We start from the raw sequence: 25,318 nt of genomic DNA, 5'->3' as shown, positions 1-25,318 counted from the left end.
CCACCTCCCATGTTGACAGCCCAATGCGCAAGACAACATAGACTCTAATTGCAAACACTTATTCAGATCAGAGAAATCCACCGAGTCCCTCGGAGGAACATCTACGGAAGTACTGAAAGAAACGCAGGGTAAGGGAGACAAGAGGAAGGAATACCAATGAAATAAGGAAGAATTGATGCGTCTGCTAAAAGATTATTCAAAGATGTAATTATATCAGCCAGTAAATTCAGCAACCAATCCACAAAATGAAAATGGAGATGGAGACAGCCAGGAGTCAATAGTTTTGTGTTATATATCTTTTTTTAATTTGCTCATTAATAATAAGAGATATTTAAAGAGAACATCAGAGCTATTTAGTTCAAATATGAAAATGTGCCAGATGTGGCCTCATTCTCTCGATCTGAGACAAGCATTTGTTATTCTCACTGTGAAACAGAATGACGCTTTAAAGAAATTAAAAAGTAAAATAGAACTGAGTAGATATCACATCCATTATTTCTCTGCCATCTACAAGAATATTTTGAAAGTATGTTTTTCTAGAGGGAAGTGTGGCAGGGCTTGAGAGTACCAGTAGACTGGTCAGTAATGCAGGTGTGTGAAAAATTTGATACAAGCCTATTTGTACAACAGCTAGATTTTAATTCTCCCTCTATTGTTATTTGAAATTTGCTGTTTGGCATTCTCTTCCACCTCCATGCTCTGGTTGTGAAGTACAATGGCTGACGCAGTAATGTGAACGACAGACACAGGCAGGCAAGAGAGAGTATTCAATCCAGTCTGAAAGTTCTCGTGGGGTTTCTTGAAACAAAAATGGCAAATGGGTCAAACTAATGTCAAACTGATTACTGACAAACTGAAAAATGTACAACCAATCTATTTTCTTTTGAAACAAAATTATGAATTGTTTTCATTTTGTGGATTTGATGCATATAAAATTAATGAACCATATTCCATGAATCTTGAAAAAATAGTCCAAGTACTCTTATGTTGATTGCCCAGGAAACGGCTACCAGTGACATATTTCAAAAAAACCCCTCAGCCAACTAGTTCGAGAAAAAATACACTTTTTTTCCTCAGTCCAATGTAGTGAGTCTTGCAGTTGCACAATAAGTTTGTTAGCTGTGATGTCACGGCAGATAATCAGTGATGGACCGTCCAAATTATAGAGCACAAACTCACAAGCGGTGTGGACTTAACAAGAGTTGTCAATCAAACTAATTATTACAAACTGACCATTTCTCCATTCATTCATCTTCTATCTCATGATTGAACACTTACAAGGTATTGGATATAATCAGGAGGATTCCCCCCAAACTCATATGTGATGCATAAAACTACACAACTGTCTACAGTAATCCCTCGATTATCGCATCTTCACTTAACGCGAATTCACTGCTTCGATTTTTTCCGAGATTAATTATTACTTTTTTTTCAGTTCATAAAAATGTGAAAATCCACGCTGAAACTCGTAAGTGGAAGCCACATTTGCTAATAGGACTCAGCACTGAAGAAAAAATATATATTCTATTTACAAAACCCAGCACCACCCGGAACACGGATGTTCTCACCTGTACTGAGCCTGAAAGTGTTCTTGGACAAAACTATTGCGACCTCTGGGCTGCTGCTTGCTGTTCAGGTCCTCCAATGAGCTGGGCCCCTGGAGACATGGGAAAATAGACATTTGATTATTCAACCTCAAGATGTCGAACAACTCAGAAAAATCAGCCAACATTTTAAGGAAAACACGCCTTTGAAGTCACCGTACAGAATTGACTTCTCATATGACTTCAGGGAAGCTCCAAAATTACCTGACAAGACCTCAATTCAGATAGCATCAATAAACTCAAGACGAAATGGTGTAAACATTTTAGATGATGATTATAGTAACCTCAATTGTTAGCCTTATCATTTAAAAACCTGAAGGTCCTGTAAAATCAAAGTAATATGTAAAGGTCAACATGTTTACACAGTTTATTATTCGCCCATAAACCATTTCCTTCACAAAAACTCTTTAATTTTAAATGTCCATCGAAAAGGACAACTTCCAACAGATAGAATTAAAATCCAGCAAATATGAGACTTGGCTGATATGACAGGTTTCGCCACAAACACAAATTGAGGACGAAAATGCCCAACCTGCTCGAGAGGACTGATGTCATGCTGTGTGCCATCTTTTTAGGTCAACGCTTTTGGAGTTTTTTCCCCCAATCTTTTAGGTATATTTTGGGAGATGAGTCATACATTCATTCATTCATTTCTGAACCGCATATCCTCACAAGGGGGTGGTGGAGCCTAACCCATCTAACTATGGGCACCAGGCGAGGGACACCCTGAAACGGACGCCAGCCAGTTGCCATGGTTATGAGAACATGTTTTTTTTTTAAATCCCAACCAATTTCCCATGGCGGGCCTTCATGTCGTGTCTCTGCAGCTCGCTGAGGAACACGTGGGAGTTTGGCGACCAGCCAGGCGGCAATAGTACAAGGTGAGATGTTTACATAGTGCGCGACATGTGAGAGGTACACCTGGAAATAGAACAAAACAAAGTCTTTCACAAAGAACAGCGTCAAATCGGCTTTTCAAGATGTGATTACGGCAGGTGCCAACTTTTTTGGACGGTAACGTTAGTTTCATTTTCTTGTGTTAATCTATTTTTAAGGTGCTCCCTCGCCCCCATCCATTCAGTCACATCCCTAAAGAGAGGTGCTTCTCACACTTTCCTTCGCGGCACAATTGTCCACCTCTCTAAAATTCACCTGCAAATTACAATTTCACAATTACTGTACGAATAAAAGCTTTCATACATTATATTTTCTAGCTTTACAACAATCATCACTACCACGCTTAACTGAAATGTGGCTTTTCTAGCCAAATTTGTCTCAAAATTTAATAAGGGTTCCTTCTTTTAAAAATGTTTGATTAGAAATGTGTTAAATTGTATCAACTGGACCATTTGCCCAATGATTTTTTTTTCTGCAATACATTTATTTTGTAATGAATTATGACCTTTTCTAACCTGTATTCCGAAAATCCTGCATAATGGGAAATTTAAGCAAGCATTGATGGACGATAATATGACAAGAAGCACATGGTGCGACAGCCGATACAGGACAGAGAGATAAAAAGGTCATTTGGAGGCAAGCAGTGTGACAAGGACAATGCTCAGTAAAATATGTGCACCCAGCAGTGTTTCTTTACTTAGCAAACTGAACACTCACACTAATCAGGTCCCCAAAGTGACTTTAAACACACAACATTGTAGAAAACTATGACATCTTGGCAAAATAAACTTTGATTTGCTATTATTGTTGATGTTCTCTCAAGGCTCATAGTAGTAAACGCAGATGTCTTTATTTTAGCCTCACTTTGTTAAGTTTACGGGATCTCCATATTTTGGTGAATTTACTCCTACACTCCACAAACATTCTTGCAAGGATCATTAATTTTTCTTAACTGACGAGAGCTATAAATGTAATTGTGATGATGTTTGTGTATGTTTGCTTGGTGATTGACTGTTGAACAGTCCAGAGTGCACCCACCTACACCCAATGTCAGCAGAAATAGCTTCCAGCTAACCCATGACCCTCAGGAAAAACATCATGATAGAAAATGGATGGAGCTTTGGTTACACTTTTCTTTCAGTCACACACATTGACTAAACAAAACGAGAAAGGCATTATGATTTAATGATTAGTATTGCTTAACAATTTGAAAATGATAGCCAGAAAGAGTGCACAGAGAGTCAAAAAAACAGTAGGGGAGAATGTTGTGGGGGTTGGCTGGCTTACGGAGCGTCATAGGTCGGTCTCCAGCCATTGAAACAAAACGCTGTTGTATCAGTAAAGTGGCTGACTCACAACAATTCTTTCAGTTGTGGCAGCCACTGTTAATTCAGTCTATTTGTGAGGGCTTACGGGAACAAGATGACCTGTGAGATAATGACTGAAAGCACAAGCATTTGAAAACCCTGTTCAACTGTCCAGACTCATGGTGTTCTACAAAACCATTGCACAATACTATTCAATATTTAGAGATGGCACTTAAGACAAAGGACAAGGTGTGCCTCTCGCCTCTTTCCTTGAAATTTTTGCTCGTTCAATTTCAGAGTTGAGTGTATGAAAGCTGCCACTCTGGCTGTTGCCATGGAGATGTCTCTTAGACCAAAAACAAAAGCCAAGAAGAGAAATTAAGCAGCCTTAGACAGGAGTCTCTAGCAGGGCTCTGGAATACCAGGGCTGTTTCCTGGTGGTAACAGGTTCAGGGCCAGCCAGCTACATTGATTCATAACAAAATGAAATGAGGACAATAATGGTGACGAGAGAATTGAATGATTAGACTTTCAAAAAGACTGATTACAACTGAAGTGTGGTTTAGGGTGACCTGTAAGATGCACGAAGATAAGAGAAGAGGTTTGCTGAAAAAGGCTGAAGGCATTGATCTTGACTGATTAGTTAAAATAAAAAAATGTCATAAAACTGAATTTGTGGAGCATCACTTATCAATGGGTTTTGTGGTCTCAAGTAGTACTATATCCCAAATATTCTTCAAACTAGGTAATTACTAATGACATAACTCCAAAATTAGAAACCAATGTTGACCACACAGGTAAAAAAAAATGGCAAAGAGTGCCACCATTATCACCATTATCGCATTTGTGTAAGTAACTTAACACAAAAGTAGTACTTGACTCCAAATTTATGGCGTTACTAAAATTTGAAAAAAAATATAGCCTTAGACTGGTGTAAATCAAATTTATTTTATCCGTGACACAGTTCCCATCTGTCCACAAGCATCAAGTAATTCCAACAATTTAAGGAAGACAAACGTGGAAACAAAGGTGTGGCAAGAATGGATAAACTGTAAACAAAGCAAGAAACTCAGCTTGCATCTCAGAAGCACACCAGCAAGACCAGTTTTGCTATCACAAAGAAGAAAACTGAATTGCCTCTTGAGATTGGAGGATTTTCACTTCCTTTTTGGCTCCTTGCCTGTCATACTTGGTAAAAGGAGAATGAAAGGCACAACTAAAAGCCGCAAGGTTTCATTCTTTGTATTCAAGTTTTACATACATCTTTCCCACACAATTGCAGTCTGTTGCTCTGTATGTCAGCAGGTATGTTTTTACAAATGAAAGTCGCTAAGTTTACATTAAAAACTTTTCTGTGTCTTTGTTAGTTCATTGATGCAAAAAAGAAAATGTAATTTAATGAAGACCACTTTTTTTTAAACTGTATAACAAATTTAGACTTGCCTTGGTGGTAAACTGCTGCTCTAGATGTGCAAAAAAAGTAAAATACCAAGAGGAAATTCAAAACACACTTGCAAGACAAGCAAAATATCTGCAAGTCCTGAGTCTAGATTTGAACCCTTGCAGATGCACGAGCCAGTCTTCCACTGGGCTGCACCCTGCGTAAGATGATTTACTGACTGTGAGAAAAAAATTGGAGTACAGGGTCATTGTTCATTATGCAAGTATTACATGTAATACATGTGAGTTTTACAATGTATCACATTCACATTTTCCTTCCCACTGGGTTGTCTATAGAAACAAAAGTATGAGCAAGAAAGTAGCAGCAAGAAAAAAAAAAGTTGTCATCATATTTTTGGAATTAATCACTGGATGGCTATAACTTAAAAATTGTTGGATTTCACATAGAAATAAATCCAGTATGTCTGTTTGGGTTTTATGATCAATTGAGGATTAATATCTTGAAATAAATGGACAAAATAGAGTTAGCATTTTACCAGCCCCCAACCACTCTAGGTTTATTTCCTTGCTCTCAAAGACACTCGTGCTTTTTTCTAAAAAAAAAACCCTATTGCTTAAATTAAACATTTCCTTCTCATGATCCATTAAATGCTTTCTCAGATAAATGTTTGGCTGCAACATGTCAATTATTGCCCACTCAGAAGGAGGCCATTGTAAAGGAGTTATGTGCATACTTCACAGAACCATGATTTCCAGACACATTCAATCCTTCTGGGGAAAAAAATCAATATTGTTTTACTGGAAAGACACAGGGGAGAACATAATTCTTCCTTTGTTGTACCTTCTATTCAACATAAAAGAAGAAATTCAGAAAAGAGGTCTCGACACATGCCTCCCATTGTAAGGCTTTCTTTGCTTTGACACCTTCCATGCCTATCCATCTCTAAACCATGTTGGACAATTTTATGCTTTTAACTGAAAGCACGTGGGGGAAATGAATAAGTGTCACTTTGAAAGGGACTGACACATTTTTGCTCACTCATTTGCGAGGTCTTATAAAAAGTGAAAGCTCTAGAAATGATTCTATGAAAGCTTCATTAACCTTACAAGAGGCCTCTAAAAAGTTCACATTTACCAAATAAATTAATATTCACTTTTGATGGACACAGAGATAAAATCTTTTACATAAGTTTTTGTACCTGCAGCATGTTGCCAATTAAGTGCGCCCTTCAATTAATCATATACTCATTTCCCCAGGAGAGAAATTTGTCAAACTTAATTAACTTAGAAAAAAAACTTCAGCAGTTGAACAACAAATCCTGCCGGAGAGATAATCTTGTTAATTTAACAGGAATCCAAGGAGACACCAATTAAATGATGTAGACTTTTGGTTGTTACACTACTCAGTGATGCTTAATGAATCTTACCTGTTCCTTAAAAGCTATAGAATTGTTTCCTATGTTCAGTAACAACAAGGGCAAATAACAAAACAAAATATCCAATCAGTCCTTGGTTTGAATCCACAACATATATATACATACATATATGTATATATATACATATATTATATGTATATATATACACATATATATATATACATATATACATATATACATATATATATATATATATATATATATATATATATATATATATATATATATATATATATATACATATATAATCTTTGGAATTGATGCTACTTGAACAGTTCCTCCTCTCTTTTAATCAGGGTAGGCTTGTTTAATTTTTAATACATCCCTGCGTTGCTGGCATTTCATCGACAGCGGGTGGGACAGACCTCAGCCACTTCAGATTCCTCTTCCATATCATGTTTTTGTTTGCAATACAATTTTCCATGATTTAGTCATTTGTCCAGATAAAAATGTTACTCGTGTTTCATTTAAATTGTTGTCAACCACATATTATTCATTCTGCTTTACTTCTCTTGAAATGCCAGATTTGGGTTACCTTCTAAATTAATCATTTGAAGTGAGGTTTATCCAAGTTATACATAGACCATCTTAGCAAGGACTCTTTCTAAAGAGAACACGAATCCAATAATGTATGTTTAAAGTTTTTCAAAACTGAATTAAATGATGATGCTTTTTGTGTGCCTTCAATCGCTGTTTGTCATCACAGAGTTATAACACTGTGTTCCATGAGATTTTCCAAGTGTACTTAAAGCATCTTTAGTTTTTAGCATGGGCCACAAGAAAGTTTTTATGTATTCATCACTTCATGTTATTTTATGTTTACATCTGTGTTTTTGTAATGTTTTATTAGTTGCCAAATGTTTTCCTCTTCCTCCTTACTGTGTTATATAGGTGTGGAAAGGTTAAAATTATATTAATGCAGTATTGGATTCATGTTCAACATTCAAGAAAAATGTGTTTATAACATCATTGCTCCCATTTATCACTCTCATAAAAATGGAAACAATCAATGATAGAAACACTAATAAGTAGTTTTAAATGCTGTCTATTCTCATTAAAACAGAGAGCCATAAATCATCCATGTTCTTCAACCGTTTGTTAGGCAGTGCTGATGATTAAGATCGCTGATGCGTTTCCATCTTAGAACCAACGGCACTCACATGTAATACTGCTGCTTGTCAGCTGACTTGTCTCATTCACCGACATTTGCCCTCTCATCCGTTCCCTCCCCTAAAAAACACGGGCCAAACTCTAATGGCGAGCCATCAAACTCACTATTTCTGTCGATGTTTATAAGAGGCCTCACTGGCTCTCTGTACTGCATTTTTCATTGACCCGAATACAGTCTTCACAGTTGGCTGCTGGGACCAGGGTATTCTACCCTCACTCCATTCTGTCACTGTCAACCCCACTGCGGCATGCACTGGCCAAAACACTATCAACATTTGAAACAGAATAATGTATGCATAATACTTGGACCCTGGTGTGGTGTTGCACTGGCGAACCACTGAGCTGTCGGCAGGATGAAATCGAGCAGTGTTTAAATGCACTCGCTTGGAATAGAACTCAGAACCCGAGGCTGAATGTAATCTCTTTGCTCACTCACTTTGTGGTCGCTGTGTGATGCTACTGTCAGACAAAACCCAGCATTTCCTATTCTGTTCTCACAATAAATGTTTGGAGAATAATTTGTTCCAGAAGTAGTATCGTAACTTGGATATTTAGTAAGTAGAGATGCATTTTATATGTAAAAGGTTTAAGTCATTCCAAAAGCAGTCGTTCTAAAAGTCACAAATACTACAAAAAACCCCACCAGGGCATTCAACCAGTTCCCCTAATTGTTTTATACATGTGATCTCTAGAGTAGGAATAATGAAAATATAGAAAAACATTCCTATGAGTAGAATCAACTGACTTTTTTCTTAAGGGTGCATAAAGCATCACATGCCATTTTTGCCAATTAATTATGTAAACGTTACAAAATAAATTATTCCACTGTTAAGTGAGGCATCAATCATTGACATGGGAGGTAGAGAGGGACGAGACAAATTTTCATTTTGCATATTTCTTATTATGCATTTCACAGTGATATGAGAAAGGTGCAGCTTAGTCAAGCTAATTTTGAGGGAGAGAAGCAGTGCGCTAATCAATCAATCTTGGCACAAAGAAATATTCACATTTATATCTACAGTCAACAGGTGGATCAGAAGCTAACTGGATATCAACTTTGTAGTGCAGAACAAACACAGCACTTGCTCATTCATCCACAGGCGTATTTTGTTAAGACTACTGAAAACAGTTGTTTGCTTACTTGCCACAAATCAGAACTGTTGTTGTTTAAAAAAAATAATGAATAATTACTATTGTTCTGTTCAAATGTTGTCCTTTAGAATTAAAAGGCACTGTGAACATTGTATTTAGGGACTAACTTCAATACTCAACCTTCTCAGAAATCCCTTAAGTAACACACTGACAAAAAGTGCATAAAGCAGTGACTGTAGTCTGTATTTTAGCTCACTAAAGAATGCTATAGATGTGGTTAAAGCCAAAGCAGGGAAGAGAAACCAAGCAGGTTCAGCAAGGTCCCCATGGCAGGCTTGGTAGGTTTCCTTTGTGCTTTTTTTAACATAATATTGTAGGGGCACAAGCTGTGAAACTGGTGACAATGCTGCTGGACTAAGAGTAATATGTGCAATGTGTGCAAAGGCTAATCCAATCCAGCCCTGAACTAATAAAACCACAGGTCAGTCGCAGACAGACTTCAAAAGTAGAGTAGTGGCCCTGTAATAAAAGCTCCTTTCAATACATGATGTTGGATAGTCTTTGACGGATGAGGACAGTGCTGGTGAATTAAAATTTTGACAGTGACCAGTAGACATATTAAAAAATTACAGATATAGAGCTACACCACCAATTACACGCTATCTGAATCACCCTAGTGGGCTTTAAAATAAATCATTAGATACAGGCACATCCATCTTTTTGCTAAACGGCAGGGGGAAGGGGCTTTAATCTTTGCCAGTCTGCTTTGGCAGAAAGGTCACGCACCACCTGCCCAGACTGGTCACCCATCAATAAAATGCAGATAAACACTTTTGTATACCCACTCTTGCAGGCCAGCAAAATCTATTGCCTTTTGATCATCTAGGGAAATTAAAACATAATCATTCTCTCACCTCTCTAGAGAAAAACATACAGAAGGACATAGATTCAGTGGGTAGTAATCAGAGTGAAACTGTTTGAATTTTACAGCAAAGTGTTTTCACGGATCAAATGACTCACCAAAATGTCTTTACTTGGATAGGGGAAAAAGACCATTTGAAATTAGGAATACAAGTGGACAGGCAACTGTTTGAATTGTACAGCAGTGTACAGGTACAAGAAGGCAGACAACCAACCATTCATGCTTACCCTCCCTCATAACTAGGGACAATTTAGAGTTCAAGCTGCCTATCTTGCATTTTTAATTAGAGGGAATGTATCTTATTTCATAGTATATGAAATCTTGATGTTTGAATTACAAAAAGATTTATTTGGTAATATTCATTTGGTACTGACATTTCAACAATGCACAATAAGAAACAAAATTCAATGTTTAACTTGACCCAATTTTACGTAAAAAAGCATTTTCAAAATAATCTCGCAAGGCAAAACGACTTGTATACCTTAAAGTTAGACATTTATCCAAATCTACAGTTAACTGTAATTTATTGATCCTCTATCCAGTATATTTGAAGATATAAACAAGGCAATCAGTAAAATGTACTCAGGAAAGGTTACAGCCACATCACTGTTTACCCATAGCACTGAGCCAGCATGAGGGTCCAAAGCTATAGTCCCGATGTTGTATTATACGCAAAATATGGACAATGACACTATCGTATGATACAATGAAATGTTTCTATAAAGCGGATCAGCATTGAGAGAAAAAAAAATCGGAGATGATCCTGACTATGAAAAGCCAATCTCTAAATGGCAGAATCTGCAGGGGGAAGCTGTATTATAGCTCTGGCAGACTAATGAGAGCCACAGCCTTAAGATGTTTATTGGGCACAAAGAACAATACAAGAGAGGAGGGGCTTCATGAACATGAAAGAGAAGACCCTATTGATAGAAATTTCATAACTATGTTTTTCATGGTGTCCTAAGTCTCATTCTTCAGGGAGACCCCCTAAAAAACAAGCAGCAAATTTGGAAATACATATTTTGTTTTTTTAATAAAAAGAGACTGCAACAAAATCGGGTGTTTTTTGATGTCCTGAAAAAAATACAGTAGTCAGAGCTACAATCTCTATTTAACTCCCATAAAAAAAAATCAAGAAATTATGCCTATCGAAAATGGGGGGCAGTTTTTTGGGCACTTCCATAAAACTAAATTGTCATTCTCTAATTAACAGTGTGGTGCCACAAAAATGCATTTGCTGCTGCTCTTCATTTATCACAAATGCATCTCATTCAAATGGTTTGTGATGTTGGACAAATTGGACTCACCTTGAAATTGGCTTTGGCATTGTTGCTACTGCTACTGCTGCTGTTATTGCTGTTTGGGTTTTTGGCATCTTCGTGAACTCGGTCCAAAAGCCAGAGGAGGAACTCCAGGGCATCATGCTGCGAGTTGCCTCGAAACTGAGAACCATATTTTGCCACGATGCTCTGGAAAACAAGGACATTATAAATAACAATGATTGTAATTTCATATACCATATATGAGTGTGTCAACATATCGCAAAATTTACAACCCGATAGGTTATCGATATGCTCCAGCTGAGTGTCGATACTTTAATACGGTGGCCATACTATGGATGCGGTAAACTGCTCTTTAAGTGTTGAGCAATTCCTTGGCGGTCTGCTCAAGGTACGTAGGGCGATGGTTAAGATGTCTCTTTTGACCCTATGAGAAGACTGCAAAAAATGCTATAAATTCTTTGAGGAGTTGAAAAGCATTCTGAAGACTCAAGGACAAAGCCAAATCAAAGAAGACCCCATGTTTTTCCCTCCACTACTAGTTTTATGGCAATGTAAATAACCTTGACTCTTCTAAATAATAAACTGCAAAGAAAATGTAGCTTCCTTGGTATACTTAACTACAGACGATATGAAATAATTTGGAGCATGCGTCATGCATCTGACTGTGACAGAATGAGGCATTCTTCTGGGATCTAAGCAAACTCGCGAAGGGAGAGTCTATAGCTCCCAAATACCCTCTACCTGACAGCTTGCAAATGAGCTTCACAACCAGGGTGACACACAGACAGAATGGATGGAGATCGGGGGGCTGGTGGTGAAACCAAACACAACCATAGTGTGCAGATAGGAACAACGCTAGATAGTAAAAAACAATTATATGAATCATAAAAAATATATTGTTTATAATAAATCCCTACATCAACGTGTAGGCATAAGAAAGATGTTAAACATTTTGGAATTTGATTTACAGTATATCTGCATGGTTTTAGTGGAAAAAAACTTGATTTTTCATTATTTTGAAAACTCATTCATTTTTTTGTACTTGGCATTTTCTTTAAAAAAATCAAATATGGCAGGGTTGTCCGATTAACAAGATGTTTCTTTTCACTTTACAAGACACTAAACACAGGCCATTAATCTGTCTTCCAGGGTAAAATATAATGGAGATTAATAAAAGGGAGGCCTGTTCATGAGTGAACACAGTGTGGAAAATGTAGGATTGTTTGAAGCAGTATTGCAGTTAAGTTCCACATGACCCAAGATTCATTTATAACAGTATTGCCCCCATGTATCACTCCCATAACATACAAAATGAAAACAATTATTGTATCTTGTAGCATTGGTGACTTCACAGTTGGATAGCTACATAGAAGGCGTAACCTCTAAATTTGGGAGGAGGGTTGATGCAGTAAACTAAAACAAAGCGTACGTCAACACTACAATTGGTCACACTACATGACTACATGGCATGAAAGAATTCCAGACAAAAATACCAACTCAGACAATCATAGTTGATAACATAACAGCTCCACAATAGAGGTAATGACATGTCAGACAAAAGTGGCGGTGTCAACTATGCTTCCGCGCTCCCTTCTAATCTCCTGACAATTACCGTAATTACTCGAATATAACACGCAGGTTTTTGCAAAATAATTAATTCCAATAGTTGGGGGTGCGTGTTATAATCAAAAACTAATTTTTTTTTTTTTTTTTTTTTTTATTAATTTTTTTTTTTTTTTTTGTGTCTTGTTACATGGCCCTTAGCCTGGTGCTTTTTCTTGCCAAATAAATTGAATTGAAATTGAATTGAATAAAATAAATTACAAATTTTCGATCGAAAAAAGCATTGTCAAACTCACTTTGACGCACGGATTTTACGTCATCTCGTAGAGCCGACGCACGGATTTTACGTCATCTCGTGAAGCCGACGCACGGATTTTACGTCATCTCGTAAAGCCGAGACCACCACTGCCCCCCTCTAGCCTCGTACCCGTCTCAGTTCACCCTCTCTCAGTTCAGTGTTATAATCAATAACTAAAATAAATTACAAATTTTCGATCGAAAAAAGCATTGTCAAACTCACTTTGACGCACGGATTTTACGTCATCTCGTAAAGCCAATCGGATGATGTGTTGTGGGAGGAAGAGGAAGTGGATGAAGGAAGCGTGGACGTTGATAGGATTCTCAACGAAGAGATGTATGAGAGGACAGACAAAGAGAGAGAGGAACTTTTCATTTGAAGGATTCTAATGAATAAATTTGTTTGAACAAAACAATCGTGAAACGAAGAAAAAAAGGTAAGATTTCTGATTTTCGTCAGCGGGAAATTTTAGGTGCGCACTATATTCGAGTACTGCGTTTTTCCAGATTTTTTTGGCCCAAAGTTATACCTGCGTGTTATTTTCGAGTGCGCGTTATATTCGAGTAATTACGGTATGTGATAGAACTATCTTACTTCTGTATGAAAATTGAATGATTCAGTCCCCAGATTTCAGCGGTAGGAAACTGTTTTAACTTGTGCAGCTAATAGCATCAATGCTATCCAACAGGTGCAAAGTCTCGCTTGTTTTCCCAATCAAGCCAGCAGCAATATGAATCATGTCTTTCGATCCACAGTTTGTTCGGTTGCTGGTCTAAAGCAGTGTTTCCAACCACTTTACCACAGCAAGCTGGTATACCATGAGCGATGGTGAGGTATGCCACGGGAAATTACAAGAAGTCATACAATGTAATATTCTGAGAGAAAAATCTTAATATTACAAAATCAAAATATATCATATTACGAGATTTAAGTCATCTTCTTGTTTTTACGTTACGTGAACCGAAAGTTGTATGGTTTTTACGGCCATCAACTTTTGGGGATGTAATTTCTGTTTCTGAGCACAACATTGCTTATTGCATTTAAAAACCTTTATATCATTTATTTTTACATCACTTGAACCAGAAGTTGTTTGGGGTCCGCCGACATCAACTTTTGGTGATATGAGGTCAATGAGAAAAAAATTATATTGGAATAATTTTTGGGGTTTGTTTGGTGATACAACCTTGATGGGAACGACTTTATATTGTGAATATAGGCGACATAGTTTTAAATTTAAAGATTTTCAGGTGGTGGTCTTCCTTGTGATTTTTTTCACTTCAAAAGTGTGCCGTAGATCAAAAAAACGTTGGAAAACACTAGTCCAAAGTAAAAGACCAAATGGGTGTTCATGTTTTTGAGTGTGTGGGGCTTGTGTTGAGTTGCAGCTGACTGCCAGGCTAAGTGAGACCATCTGCTGTTCTTGTGATAGAACACCATGTGAGTTTTATTCGCCGTATTGAAAACGGACAAAACAGATGGAAGAAGGAATGGGCTTTTGTCAAATTAATGCAAACCCAAGGGGAATACTAGATGGGGGCACCGATTACAAGTGTGTGTGAGTGCGTGTATGAAGATATGGTGGGATGGATGTGACTACTGTTCAGTCCCGTCATCATTTTCCTCACTTGTAATTTGGTCCATGGTTCATTTGGAGTTCATATTGCCATCTTTTACTCACGTAATGAGCACCAAGGAAGCTATGCAGTATTCAAAAGTGGGATGTATCAGGTCAAATGTACTTTTGGGATACATGCAACAAAAACAATAAAAAGAATTGGGAATAGGGAAACACTAAGGGGAAACCACATTAATTTGAGCACGAGTGTGATGCTATCTTGAACGGTTACCTGGCCATCCAGGTTAGTGCTGTTTCAAAGGGAACAAATCAACACAGAATTTGACAACAAAGTCGACCTACAAATTTGTTAGCCTCTGGGGCAGTAGTAGTAGCAGGGGTGTGAAACGTTATAGTACAAAGTAAGAATGGGAGTGAGTCAATATCACCATATCTACTATTGAGACACACAAGGCACTTTATTGCACTACTGACCTGGCTGTAAAATTTTATGCCAACCACCCACTTCTACACCCTATTGAATTCAAAAGATTGCTTCTGTCAGATAAGTACATTATTTGTCACGCCGAACTATTATAATATTATACGCAATTACTTCACCACCATCCATTTTCTCCCCCTAATCCGAGGTCATGTAGGGTGGACTGCAGCTTAAGCAGGGAAGCCTGGACTTCTTTCTCTCTCCAGGCACTTCATCCAGCACTTTCGGGAGGATCCCAAGGCGTTCCCAGCACAGACGCGAGCGTGTCCTGTGTCATCCCCATGGCTTTTTCCCATGCACAGAACATCTCACCAGGGATCCGTTCAGCAGAAATTCTAATCAGATGCCTGAGCCACCTCATCTGGCTCCTCTCGATGCAGATGAAAAGCATCTCTACTCCAAGTCCAACCTTACCTTACTCGTGAACAATACCCTGAGATACTTAAACTCCTCCACTTAGGGAAAGTCCTTATCCCTGACCCAGAGAGGCCATGCCACCTTTTTCCGACAGATATTCAAGAGTGTAACCCAAACTGCAACCCTTTGGGAGCCTATATTGCATACCTCCACAGGACTACCCAAAAGAAACAATAGAATGCTTTGTCCAAGTCCACAAGCAAGTAGACTGGTCAGATGAGCTTCCCTGCAATGTGCCCATGTGCAATAGTAATCCTATTCCAGGATGTGCGATTGAAAGTCTTTCCAAACACAGCTATTCAAATCATTTGGTGAAAATTTTTCAGTTTTTAATGTCACAATATATATTACATCGTATTGCAAACCCCCCAAAAGATTAACAATATAATTTTTTAGAAAGTCGTTCATCCCAAATCAGGTCATCGCATCACGTTCTCTGAAAAGTTGCTTCATGCAACCTCTGCTTCACCACTTGTCATTATAGCCATCCGAGACCCACCCTTTAGTCTAAAAACAATATAGTACTTTACAGGTCAAACAGAACCAGAATTAGGCCTACACATCCATCAAATCAAGGTGAGCTGCCCACCTCATCACCTTGAAGCCTGTCCTATTGGGAAATATGGATTCAAATGTGACAGATAGCGAAATAGTAGTTAAACATGGGGACTATTTTCACTTGGAAAACAATTCTTTAACCAAAATTACCTCTGTAGGTGTTTTCAGAAGCAGCCGTGGCACACTCCCATTAAATGTTTTATCTTTCTCCCCACATTTTTGTGTGTTGCTTCCATTTCATTATAAAAGATCAATTGCTTTAGTGAAATGATCTAAATATTACAGGGCTCCAAGACAGTATAAATGTGGCTGAATAATCAGTACTTTGATAAGCACCTGTCTTTTTATGAAACATCCATCAGTATTCACTTCATTCCTTGGGGATTTAAACCGAACGCTCTAGAACAGGACGTGCTGAAGCCTATACATGCCAACAATGGGCAGCAGGCAGGGGGCAGCCTGAATTGGTTACCAGTCAATTGCAGGCCACAGGAGGACGGACAACCATTCACACTCACACTCATGCCGAGAGGCAGCCTATCAGTAATGGACTCTTTGAAAAAACCTACCACGATGATATGTTTTGGGAAAGCCAGCAATTCTCAGACCAAGAGCATCTTATCAGTGAAGAAGACCTGCTAAACACAAGAGCACTGCGCTAGCACACACTTGGAACAAGTGCAGTACAGTGATTGTACATGCAGATTTTTGCGGACATAGTGCTTTGGAGCTCAACACATTCAATGTTACAACATGGACAACACTAATTGTTGTTTTCTCGCAAAATGATGAGTTAATTAATATCGCTCTAAAACCATCCGGCACCATCTGTTCCTTGCACAAATAAAAACCATCCGGCTTCACAGTCTCGTTGGCGCATATCCACCACTAAGATTAGTGTGTGCAAACATCCTGTCATGTGTTGTCCATAAAGGAAAGGTGAGAATGGATAGGAAGAACAATCCATCGGTGTTGTCCTAAGACACTATCATACACCTCTTAGGCCCACTGCTCAAACAAATGGGACCACTTCAAATATACCTCTCCATCTCTAGGCCTGAGCTCTTCGCGCCTCACGAGCCACAGCTATTCAAGCGTGGAAAAGATGAATCCTCAACCCTCTCGTCACAGAAACTCTCACAAGTGCCTGTATTATTAAAAAAAAAATCTTTAGTCTTGTCAGAGTTAAGCTACAAGCAGTGTTTTCAAGTCCCATTAATGTGCACCAACTCATAGACCATAAAAGGAAATATCATCCCTCTAGATTTAATTAGCATCAGTCGTGCTGTGAACCAACTATGTTAAAGTTGGAGATTTTAGATCTTTAACATCATGGCTGCATGTAATTGAAAGTATTTCTGCCCAGAGGAGCATGTTTCCATGGCTTATCGTAATAACCAAGGATAGTTCAGAATAAAAGCGCGAAATAATTTGAAAAATCTTTAAATCAACATACTGGCTAAAACGTGAACTATGTAAGCTTGGTTGTAATGGATTTTAGTAAATAACACGCGAAGCCAACCAGATTCATGTAATTGCATGAAAGCCAGAATATAATGTTTTATGAATCCAAAATAATGCTTTCATAGCATAATTCGATACCAGATTTAACTATCTTAGTAATATGATAACATGCATTTTAAAACTCAACATTTAACAGCATTCTCAACCAAAGCTGGTTAACTAAAAAATGGTTTTAAAAAAATAAAAACATTTGTTTGTTGCTTGGAACATTTTAATCTAGAAACTCACAAAATGGAATGTCCCTACAAACTTCAGCGAAAATCGGCTTAGTTCATTTATTTATTTATTCATGCATAATGCCGCTAACTGTATCCTTCCTACCATTTCTGAGAGAAGGATCATGAGAACAAAGCCATAATTGTCTTAAAACCAAATGGAACAGAACACATCACTTTCCATAGCTTCGATGATAGGGTACTTGACTATTTGCTTCCCTCATTCTGAATATCTGGCAGTATTCTTAACAAGAGCTCAATCTGGAATCAGTTTTCCAATCAGGGTGGAAGACTTTTTTTTCAGGTTGCAAAATCCTTTGGCGCACACCCTCAGGTATAGATGCCTTTATAGGATGAATCTTTTACTTTTGTTCAAAGCGTTGCTGTCAATTTGTGTAGCAGGAACTTTTCATGAGAGATTTTTTTTTCAAAATATTAGCCAGCCATCTTATTAGTCTTCTGACTGGCAGGTCTAAAGAGGCACAGGGGTCCTTCAACATTGAGTAACACATAGACACTAGATTTAAAGCGCGTCAAGTCTTATTGGCACACTGCAATATGTTGACAACACAAACCTACCAATTTCTTTTGAACATCCTGGTAAAACAGTCATTTGAAACTGCATTTTAATAATGAGCAAAACATGATAATTGATTTTTTTTTGCATTACCAGGCTGTGTTAATTAAACGTCAGTCATTTCAAACAGTGTGCTATTAAACTGCAATACAAGCTAAATGAATTTTGTTCCCCCCCTCTACGGTGTTCAGTTAATTAAATGTCCCTGTCCGTCCAAGGAACAACTCTGTAAACAGCTCACTGATATCGTGTTGTCACTATGGATAAACAGTGTCATAGTACATTGGACATAGAGTTATGGTTTCAACTGCTGAGATCTGGATTTGAATCCCAACTCAAAGGCTCAAAAATTCTCAACAATGTTTCTTGCAAATAACGAGGAATTTGGCAACATAAATTCTGCACTTGAGGAATTAGGGAGGAATTTTGCTGTATCAAGCGGCTATCTTTTCTCTACTATGCAGACAGGACAGGGAGGACGATGGTTTTATTTTCAAAATACCCCCCACCCCCCTTCCTCTTAGTACACACCACTGGAGACATCTCAGCAAGGGGCCTCCTCTTCCCCCTCCTCGGTTTCGTCTCCCAGGGTAGAGGCACTTGCTACAGTAACACTGCCTCCAGCTTTGCTCACTGTGTGAGCAGACCCACACACAAATCACTGTGTCCGTGAAATGGGGCGAGGCAAGGCAAGAAAGGGGAAATGAAGGACATGTTTTCTTTCGTGATAGAGAGTAGAGACTCAGCGGGTATACCAATAATTCAGCCAAAATAGCCATCTAGGTGCGGGACAAGAAGTGACTCATCCATTGCACAATGTTAAACTCAAATGAAATCATCTCTCCTGAATCGAAAATAAGTGATAGTCCCATCTGGGATATTCTTGCAAATCCCTGATCAATCTTTATTGAAGCCTGCAGTAATGAGAACATCACGTGGATAACCCTTTTCAGGCATTAAGAGCGGGAGGTAATAAAATTGACTCGCAGCAACCATCGTTTTGTCACAATGCCTTAAATGAAGTTCACTAAGGTGACAAGGTGAGCAAGAAAGATAGAAGAACATTCATTATACTGATTATCAATCCTCCTTGCTATGCAGTAGACACTTAAAAGTTCAACACATTTTCTTCTTTTATTTTATCATAAACACTGTCAAGGGAATTTTTGAGTAGCATTCTAAAATTTGTAAGTGTAAAAATGTGTTAACCACCAAAATTTCAAAAGGCAAACATTTAACAAGGACAGTGGTGGATAAAACAATAACTTCATTTGTCATAATGTAAGTAGAGAAGGAAGATAAATGTAGAACTAAGATGTACAAACAATTGTAGAGGATTACCTTTTATTTTATTTTGGTGTGTCCAGTTCCAATGCTGTTATTTGTTGTTGGTTGCTTTCTGGTTTCATGTTGGAAGGGCTACTCGCTCATTCTCAACACTCCTTTTGCTTAGTTTCAGATCCCACCAAATTTAGGAGCAGAAGCCAAATGATTCCCACTTCTACAAGTGGTGCTTTGGTCAATAGAGCTGAAAGCCCCTATATTTCTCACAAGAGGGTCCTGATTTCTTTTTGCTCATATATATATATATATATATATATATATATATATATATATATATATATATATATATATATATATATATATCCTGTGTATGTTGTTGAGTCCAAATATCTTCCTTCTGTAACTGACTTCCGAAGAATGCAGCCTAACCACTTCAACGTGCTGGGTAGTTGCACAGGTTGAGTCAGGTCAGAAAGGCACACCATGTGGTTGAAACAGTCACGACAATGCCAACTAGTTCAGTCATTACATATGACATCCCCCAAACCTAAATGTAATTTGAACCATGTCATGTACTTGTGAGCAAAGAAATGGAACATAGGATGTTAAGCATTAAAAAAAAACTGCCTTAAATTGTCAGTAGTGCAATGTACTGTAAATTGTCCAGGTGAGAACGCTTTACTCATGCGGCCTAGAAGTGTTCTGTGATTAGACGACGACCAGACCAGGTTGCATTCTACCTATCGCCCAAGGTCACCCTCAACCCAAATGAGGACATGCACTTTTGAAAGTATAGATTAATGGAAATATTTCAAACTCAATGTATCCCCCCAATCCCTTTAACTCAGGTGTGTCATCTCACAGCCAATTTGGGATTTTTGCTTATGTTAACACTTTTTTTCGTGTAATGACTTTAGAATTGTGAACTGGAGAGATTGTACAAAATGCATCTATCTTTAAAATTATAACTGCCTCATTCTCTGTACATAGTGGAAGTTACCTGCAGGGAGTTCTGTGCCTTTTGGGCCCCTAATAGGCTTCTGCCCGCATTCATTAAACAGTGAGCGTCTCTGGAATGAAAGCCCGGCTCCATTAGCACCTAGTCAAATAAACGCCTCCCCAAAATAGACACACCGAGCACCAGCAAAAAATGTACTATAAGAGTCATTACATCGACAGATGAAGAAAATGTGCAATTTTATGAATATTAGACTACAGCAATACCTCCCCACTTTGCAGATTCACTACATCGCGGCTTGGAGCCAACAAACATAGTATATATGAAATTAATTTTCAATCAATTAACAAATCGGAGATTACTTCAGTGGCCACTAACTGTCTGCCTTTGGGTGTTAAATAATAGTACAGAGAAGATTTTAAAAGTCCAAATAATTATAAATAGACACCATAAAAACTCTGTCCCCACATGACTGTTCATATATTCACATATTGCAGCAGGTCTTGGAACCTATTAACCGCGATAAACGAGGTATTAATGTATATGACAACACCAAGTTTAAAAATGATATGCTCACTCCACAATGTTGTGTGAATTCGAATTAATGTTAGCTGTGCCCAGTGGCCCTTCATCCGAGCAGCTTCTCTTTTTTTCTATACAAAAGCCGTTTTACTTGGTCTTAGAAGTGTTCAATTTCCCTTTACACGAAAAGCAACATTTTAATACTATACTGTGCCAGAGCCTTTCTTCGCAATCAGTAGCTGAGTGACTAAACATTCTCTCTCCCCGCCCACATAGTAAAATATAGTTTAATGATTGACCCTATTGATGAAGGCGCAAGACTGGTGTACTGACTAGATGTTGGACAATCGTGATACAGTTGCTAAGCTGCCCTGAGGCCCATTGTTTCCATTTGACTAGCATTTGTTTGCACATGTGCACATTAAATGGACTATTAATCACGTAATAGCAAGTTAATGACATATTATAGTGATCCCCAGTGGCCCTGCTTGGCTTGATTCATCAGCTGTCCTTACGAATAACTCCAATAAATATGTACTGAAATTTCTACTATAATTTTTCTGGACTTTAAAGGGCTCCTGACTATAAACCACACCCAATAAATTTAACAAGAAAACTGTATTTATTCATATATAAGCTGCAGGTACCCACCTATTATGAGATATTTGCACCAAAAAACATGCAGCTCATTGGCTTGTAAAACTACTTTAAGGAAGCATTAAAATAAACACTAAACATGTTTAGAATTCTGGATGTAAAAATGCAAGATAAAAGTGAATAAATGACAGTTGAAGTTTATGTATTACTTATTCTACTGCTTACACAGATCTTTTAAGTTAAGTTCCATTTGACCTATTGAACTCATGTTTAAGATAACCATGTTAGACTTTTCACAGTACCTTTTGAGCAGCAGACATGGCGAACTGCTGCTGGTTCAAATCCAGGTCGGTCCACCTGAGTGGAGTTTGCATGTTCTCCCCGCCTGTGTGGGTTTTCTCCGGGTACTCTGGTTTCCTCCCACATTCCAAAGACATGCATTGTAGGCTGATTGGACACTCTAATTTGCCCCTAGGTATGGGTGTGAGTGCGAATGGTTGTACGTCTGCTTGTCCCCTGCCATCGGCTGGCCACCAATACAGGGTATCCCCCGCCTTTGGCCCGAAGTCTGCTGGGATAGGCTCCAGCACCCCTCGCAACCATAGTGAGGATACAGTGGTTCAGAAATGAAAATGAATTGAATGAATGAAAAAATGGAAGAAAAAAAACTAAAATAAGTGGTTCTCCAAGTTAGCAAAATAGTGAAATGAGGAGAAATGTTGAGAAAAACACTATATCAACATTTTCATTCTTTCATTCATTTTCTGAACCTCACAAGGGTCACGGGGGGTGCTGAATCCTATCCCATCTGACTTCAAGCACCAAGCGGGGTAAACCTAGAATTGGTGGCCCGCCAATCGCAGGACACAAGGAGACGGACAACCATTCAAAACTATAACAACATTATAAGCACACATGTTCAATTCTCCCCACTCACAAAATGTTTTTGCAACCACCAGATCTGTCCACCTTAATTGGGTGATATGGGCAACACAGTGCAGTCCTTTCCCAACTTGACAACATTAAGTTAAGGAAGGGACCACGCCCATTTGAGACTTTCCCTCAATTCCAATGCACCTGTGGAGTCTCGTGACTACTAAGCGCACTGTTACAGTTGACAATATCAAATAAATAAATAAGTAAATAACTCACTCAAATCGTACTTAGTGTAATCGAATGAAATCCATACCACACAATCTCACCTTAAAATCCACCGAAAGCTGCGGCGTGTACTCCAGCGTCCACAAGGCTCGAACCAGCGACGCCAGTTGCTCGGTCACCTCACCCCTAGCGGTCTCGCCGTTCACTCTCCGGCCCAACACGTCCGGCTTGTAGCGTTCCAAGCCGAGGTACTCGGCCAAAAGGTCGGTGTTGCTGAGGCACTGCACCACGGCGTTCATGAAGCAGGTGTTCCCGTGATTTTTGAGACCAAGAGCTCCGGGCGTCTTGTCGCCGTAGCACCACGACAGTCGCTCTTTGACCGACCCGTGCGAGGAGAGCGTGGAGCTCTTTTTCACGGCGCCTTCCTTCGGAACACTCACCGGGGGTTCTTCTCTAAAGCCGCCGCTGTCGCTCCGACCGAAGCCGCCGTCGTCGTCGTCCTCTCCGGGTTCCGGTGGCCGCCCTTCGCCGAAGTGCGCCAAAGTGCTCAAAGTTTTAAGAATCCGGCTCATGAACTGACTGAAAGAACGAAGGGATTTTTTCCGCCGGGTGAACATGCCGCTTCGGGGCTTTTTCTCTTTCCGCTTCATCGTTTTGGCTTTCGTGGGCTTGCGGGGCTTCTCCTTGCGGGGATCCATGGCTGCTGCCTGCCTGCCTGCACCTGACAGTCGGAACACTCGCTATACTGTGGAGGAGGAGGAAGAGGAGGAGGAGGAAGAAGGGGAGGAGGTGCACCTGTCTGCCAGGCAGTCTAGTCTTCCGCCTCCTCTTCCTCCTCCCACAGCCGCTGAAATGGCACCGAACCGGTACCGGCAAAGCATGTGGTTCGCTCGTCGCGTTTATATTGATGCTGCCCTCCTCATCTTTGGTGCCACACGGTACTACTGCAGCGGTACCCCCGTAGCCAATTCTCCTTCCTCCCGCTCGGATAGTACGAACAATGCCCGCCTTCCACACTCTACGGAGGATAATAAACACGCACCGGCCACTTCATTGGGTACACGTGCGGTTGACTTCCAATGGGAGTGCAGTATTAATATACAGTTAAAATATACATACAATAAAAAATCTGTTTTGGAATGTAAGAATATAATAAAAAAATATTTACATAAAAAATGAGCACTCAATTTAACACTATAAAAAATACATCTATGTATATCTCCTCATTTTTGGAACTGTTTTATCCTCACTAGGGTCACGGGGGGTGCTGGTGCCTTTCCCAGCTGACTTTGGGCCAGGGGCGGGGGACACCCTGAATTGGTGGCCAGCCAATCGCAGGGGACAAGGAGACAAACATCCATTCATGCTGACAATCCTACCTAAGGGCAATTACAGTGTCGAATCAGCCTACCATGCATGTCTTTGGAATGTGGGAGAAAACCGGAGTACCCAGAGAAAACCCACGCGAGCCCGGGTAGAACATACAAACTCCACACAGGTGGATAGACCTGGATTTGAACCCAGGATCCCAAAGCTGTGAGGCCAACCTGCTAACCACTCATCAGCCGGGCCGCCCTGTGTAAGAATATTTAACATTATTTACATAAACATGGGGCACTCAATTAATACTATAAAAAAGAAAATCTATTTCAGATAAATATTTGCGACCATAACCTGATTGCATTCATATTGGAAAAGGCAGAGATATATTCTAAGAGACCCAATATTATCAGGATTATTACTATAATTATTACTATTAATGCTCAAAAAGTAACTAGAAGTGACCCATACATAACAGAAAACCAACAGAAAGTTGTTGGGGGGATTGTTTGTTTAATCCATCATCCGTATGGCATATTGTCACAACGTTTGCTGGAGCCTATCCCAGTTGACTTTAGGTAAAAGGCAGACTACACTCTAGACTGGTCACCAGTAAGTCGTAGTGACACAGAGAGAAGGACAACCACAGGCCTGTTCAAAGCATCATGAATCTTATTAGAGCCCATTGAAGTAATAACAAATTTGAGTTACTTCAACCTTCAGTCTGAGTGTAACAGTCTTTAGCTCCCTTAGGTTGTATTAATGGAACAACATAATGTACATTGTACATGAAGGAGTTTTCCTAGAAAAAAAAGTTGTATTTTGGACATATTTTCTATCACACTAAACCATCTGTGTAGGAGTCTTCATAAACACGCATAAACATATATTTAAAAACGGGTGTTTTGACGTTCAATAGACTACCAGATGTGCATTTCAGATGGTACTGTCAAAACACAGATGGCCACTTAGATGCACAATCTCCATCCACACTCCCACCAGAGTGTAACACCTTGTCTAAAACGCAGAGGACAACAGAGCCTAAAATAGCTTCACTCAATATCTCAAGGCTGGCGCTGCTGAAAACTCCAGCAAATACATAAATGGAGTTTTTTTTGTGCAGTTCTGGATTGTCGACAGGAAGCTAGCATCTGCCTCGTTCTACTCCAATTCTAATCATTCGAGCCTTAATTTCACAGCTCACCGCCGCTCAAG

The 25,318-nt window shown here is 39.1% G+C and overlaps 1 protein-coding gene across 3 annotated transcripts in view; it reads right to left on the bottom strand.

The window, feature by feature from the left end:
- The window catches only part of usp43a (ubiquitin specific peptidase 43a), a 45,469-nt gene extending 21,702 nt beyond the window's left edge, over nucleotides 1-23,767 (bottom strand). For 2 of the 3 annotated variants that reach the window (XM_077605210.1, XM_077605211.1), the window contains exons 1-3: nucleotides 22,885-23,767; nucleotides 11,137-11,298; nucleotides 1,569-1,657 (exon numbers count right to left, since the gene is read on the bottom strand). In XM_077605210.1, coding sequence (XP_077461336.1) covers nucleotides 1,569-1,657; nucleotides 11,137-11,298; nucleotides 22,885-23,481 — 848 coding nt within the window. In that variant the 5' untranslated portion in view covers nucleotides 23,482-23,767. Of the gene's footprint in view, nucleotides 1-1,568; nucleotides 1,658-11,136; nucleotides 11,299-20,605; nucleotides 22,278-22,884 lie in introns of those variants that run through there. The other variant, XM_077605212.1, reaches the window with a different exon arrangement.
- Nucleotides 23,768-25,318: the final 1,551 nt, after the last annotated feature.

This window comes from Stigmatopora argus, chromosome 7 (genome assembly GCF_051989625.1).
Source record: "Stigmatopora argus isolate UIUO_Sarg chromosome 7, RoL_Sarg_1.0, whole genome shotgun sequence".
Taxonomy (NCBI): Eukaryota; Metazoa; Chordata; class Actinopteri; order Syngnathiformes; family Syngnathidae; genus Stigmatopora; species Stigmatopora argus.
This window is presented reverse-complemented; position numbering and strand designations above follow the sequence as displayed.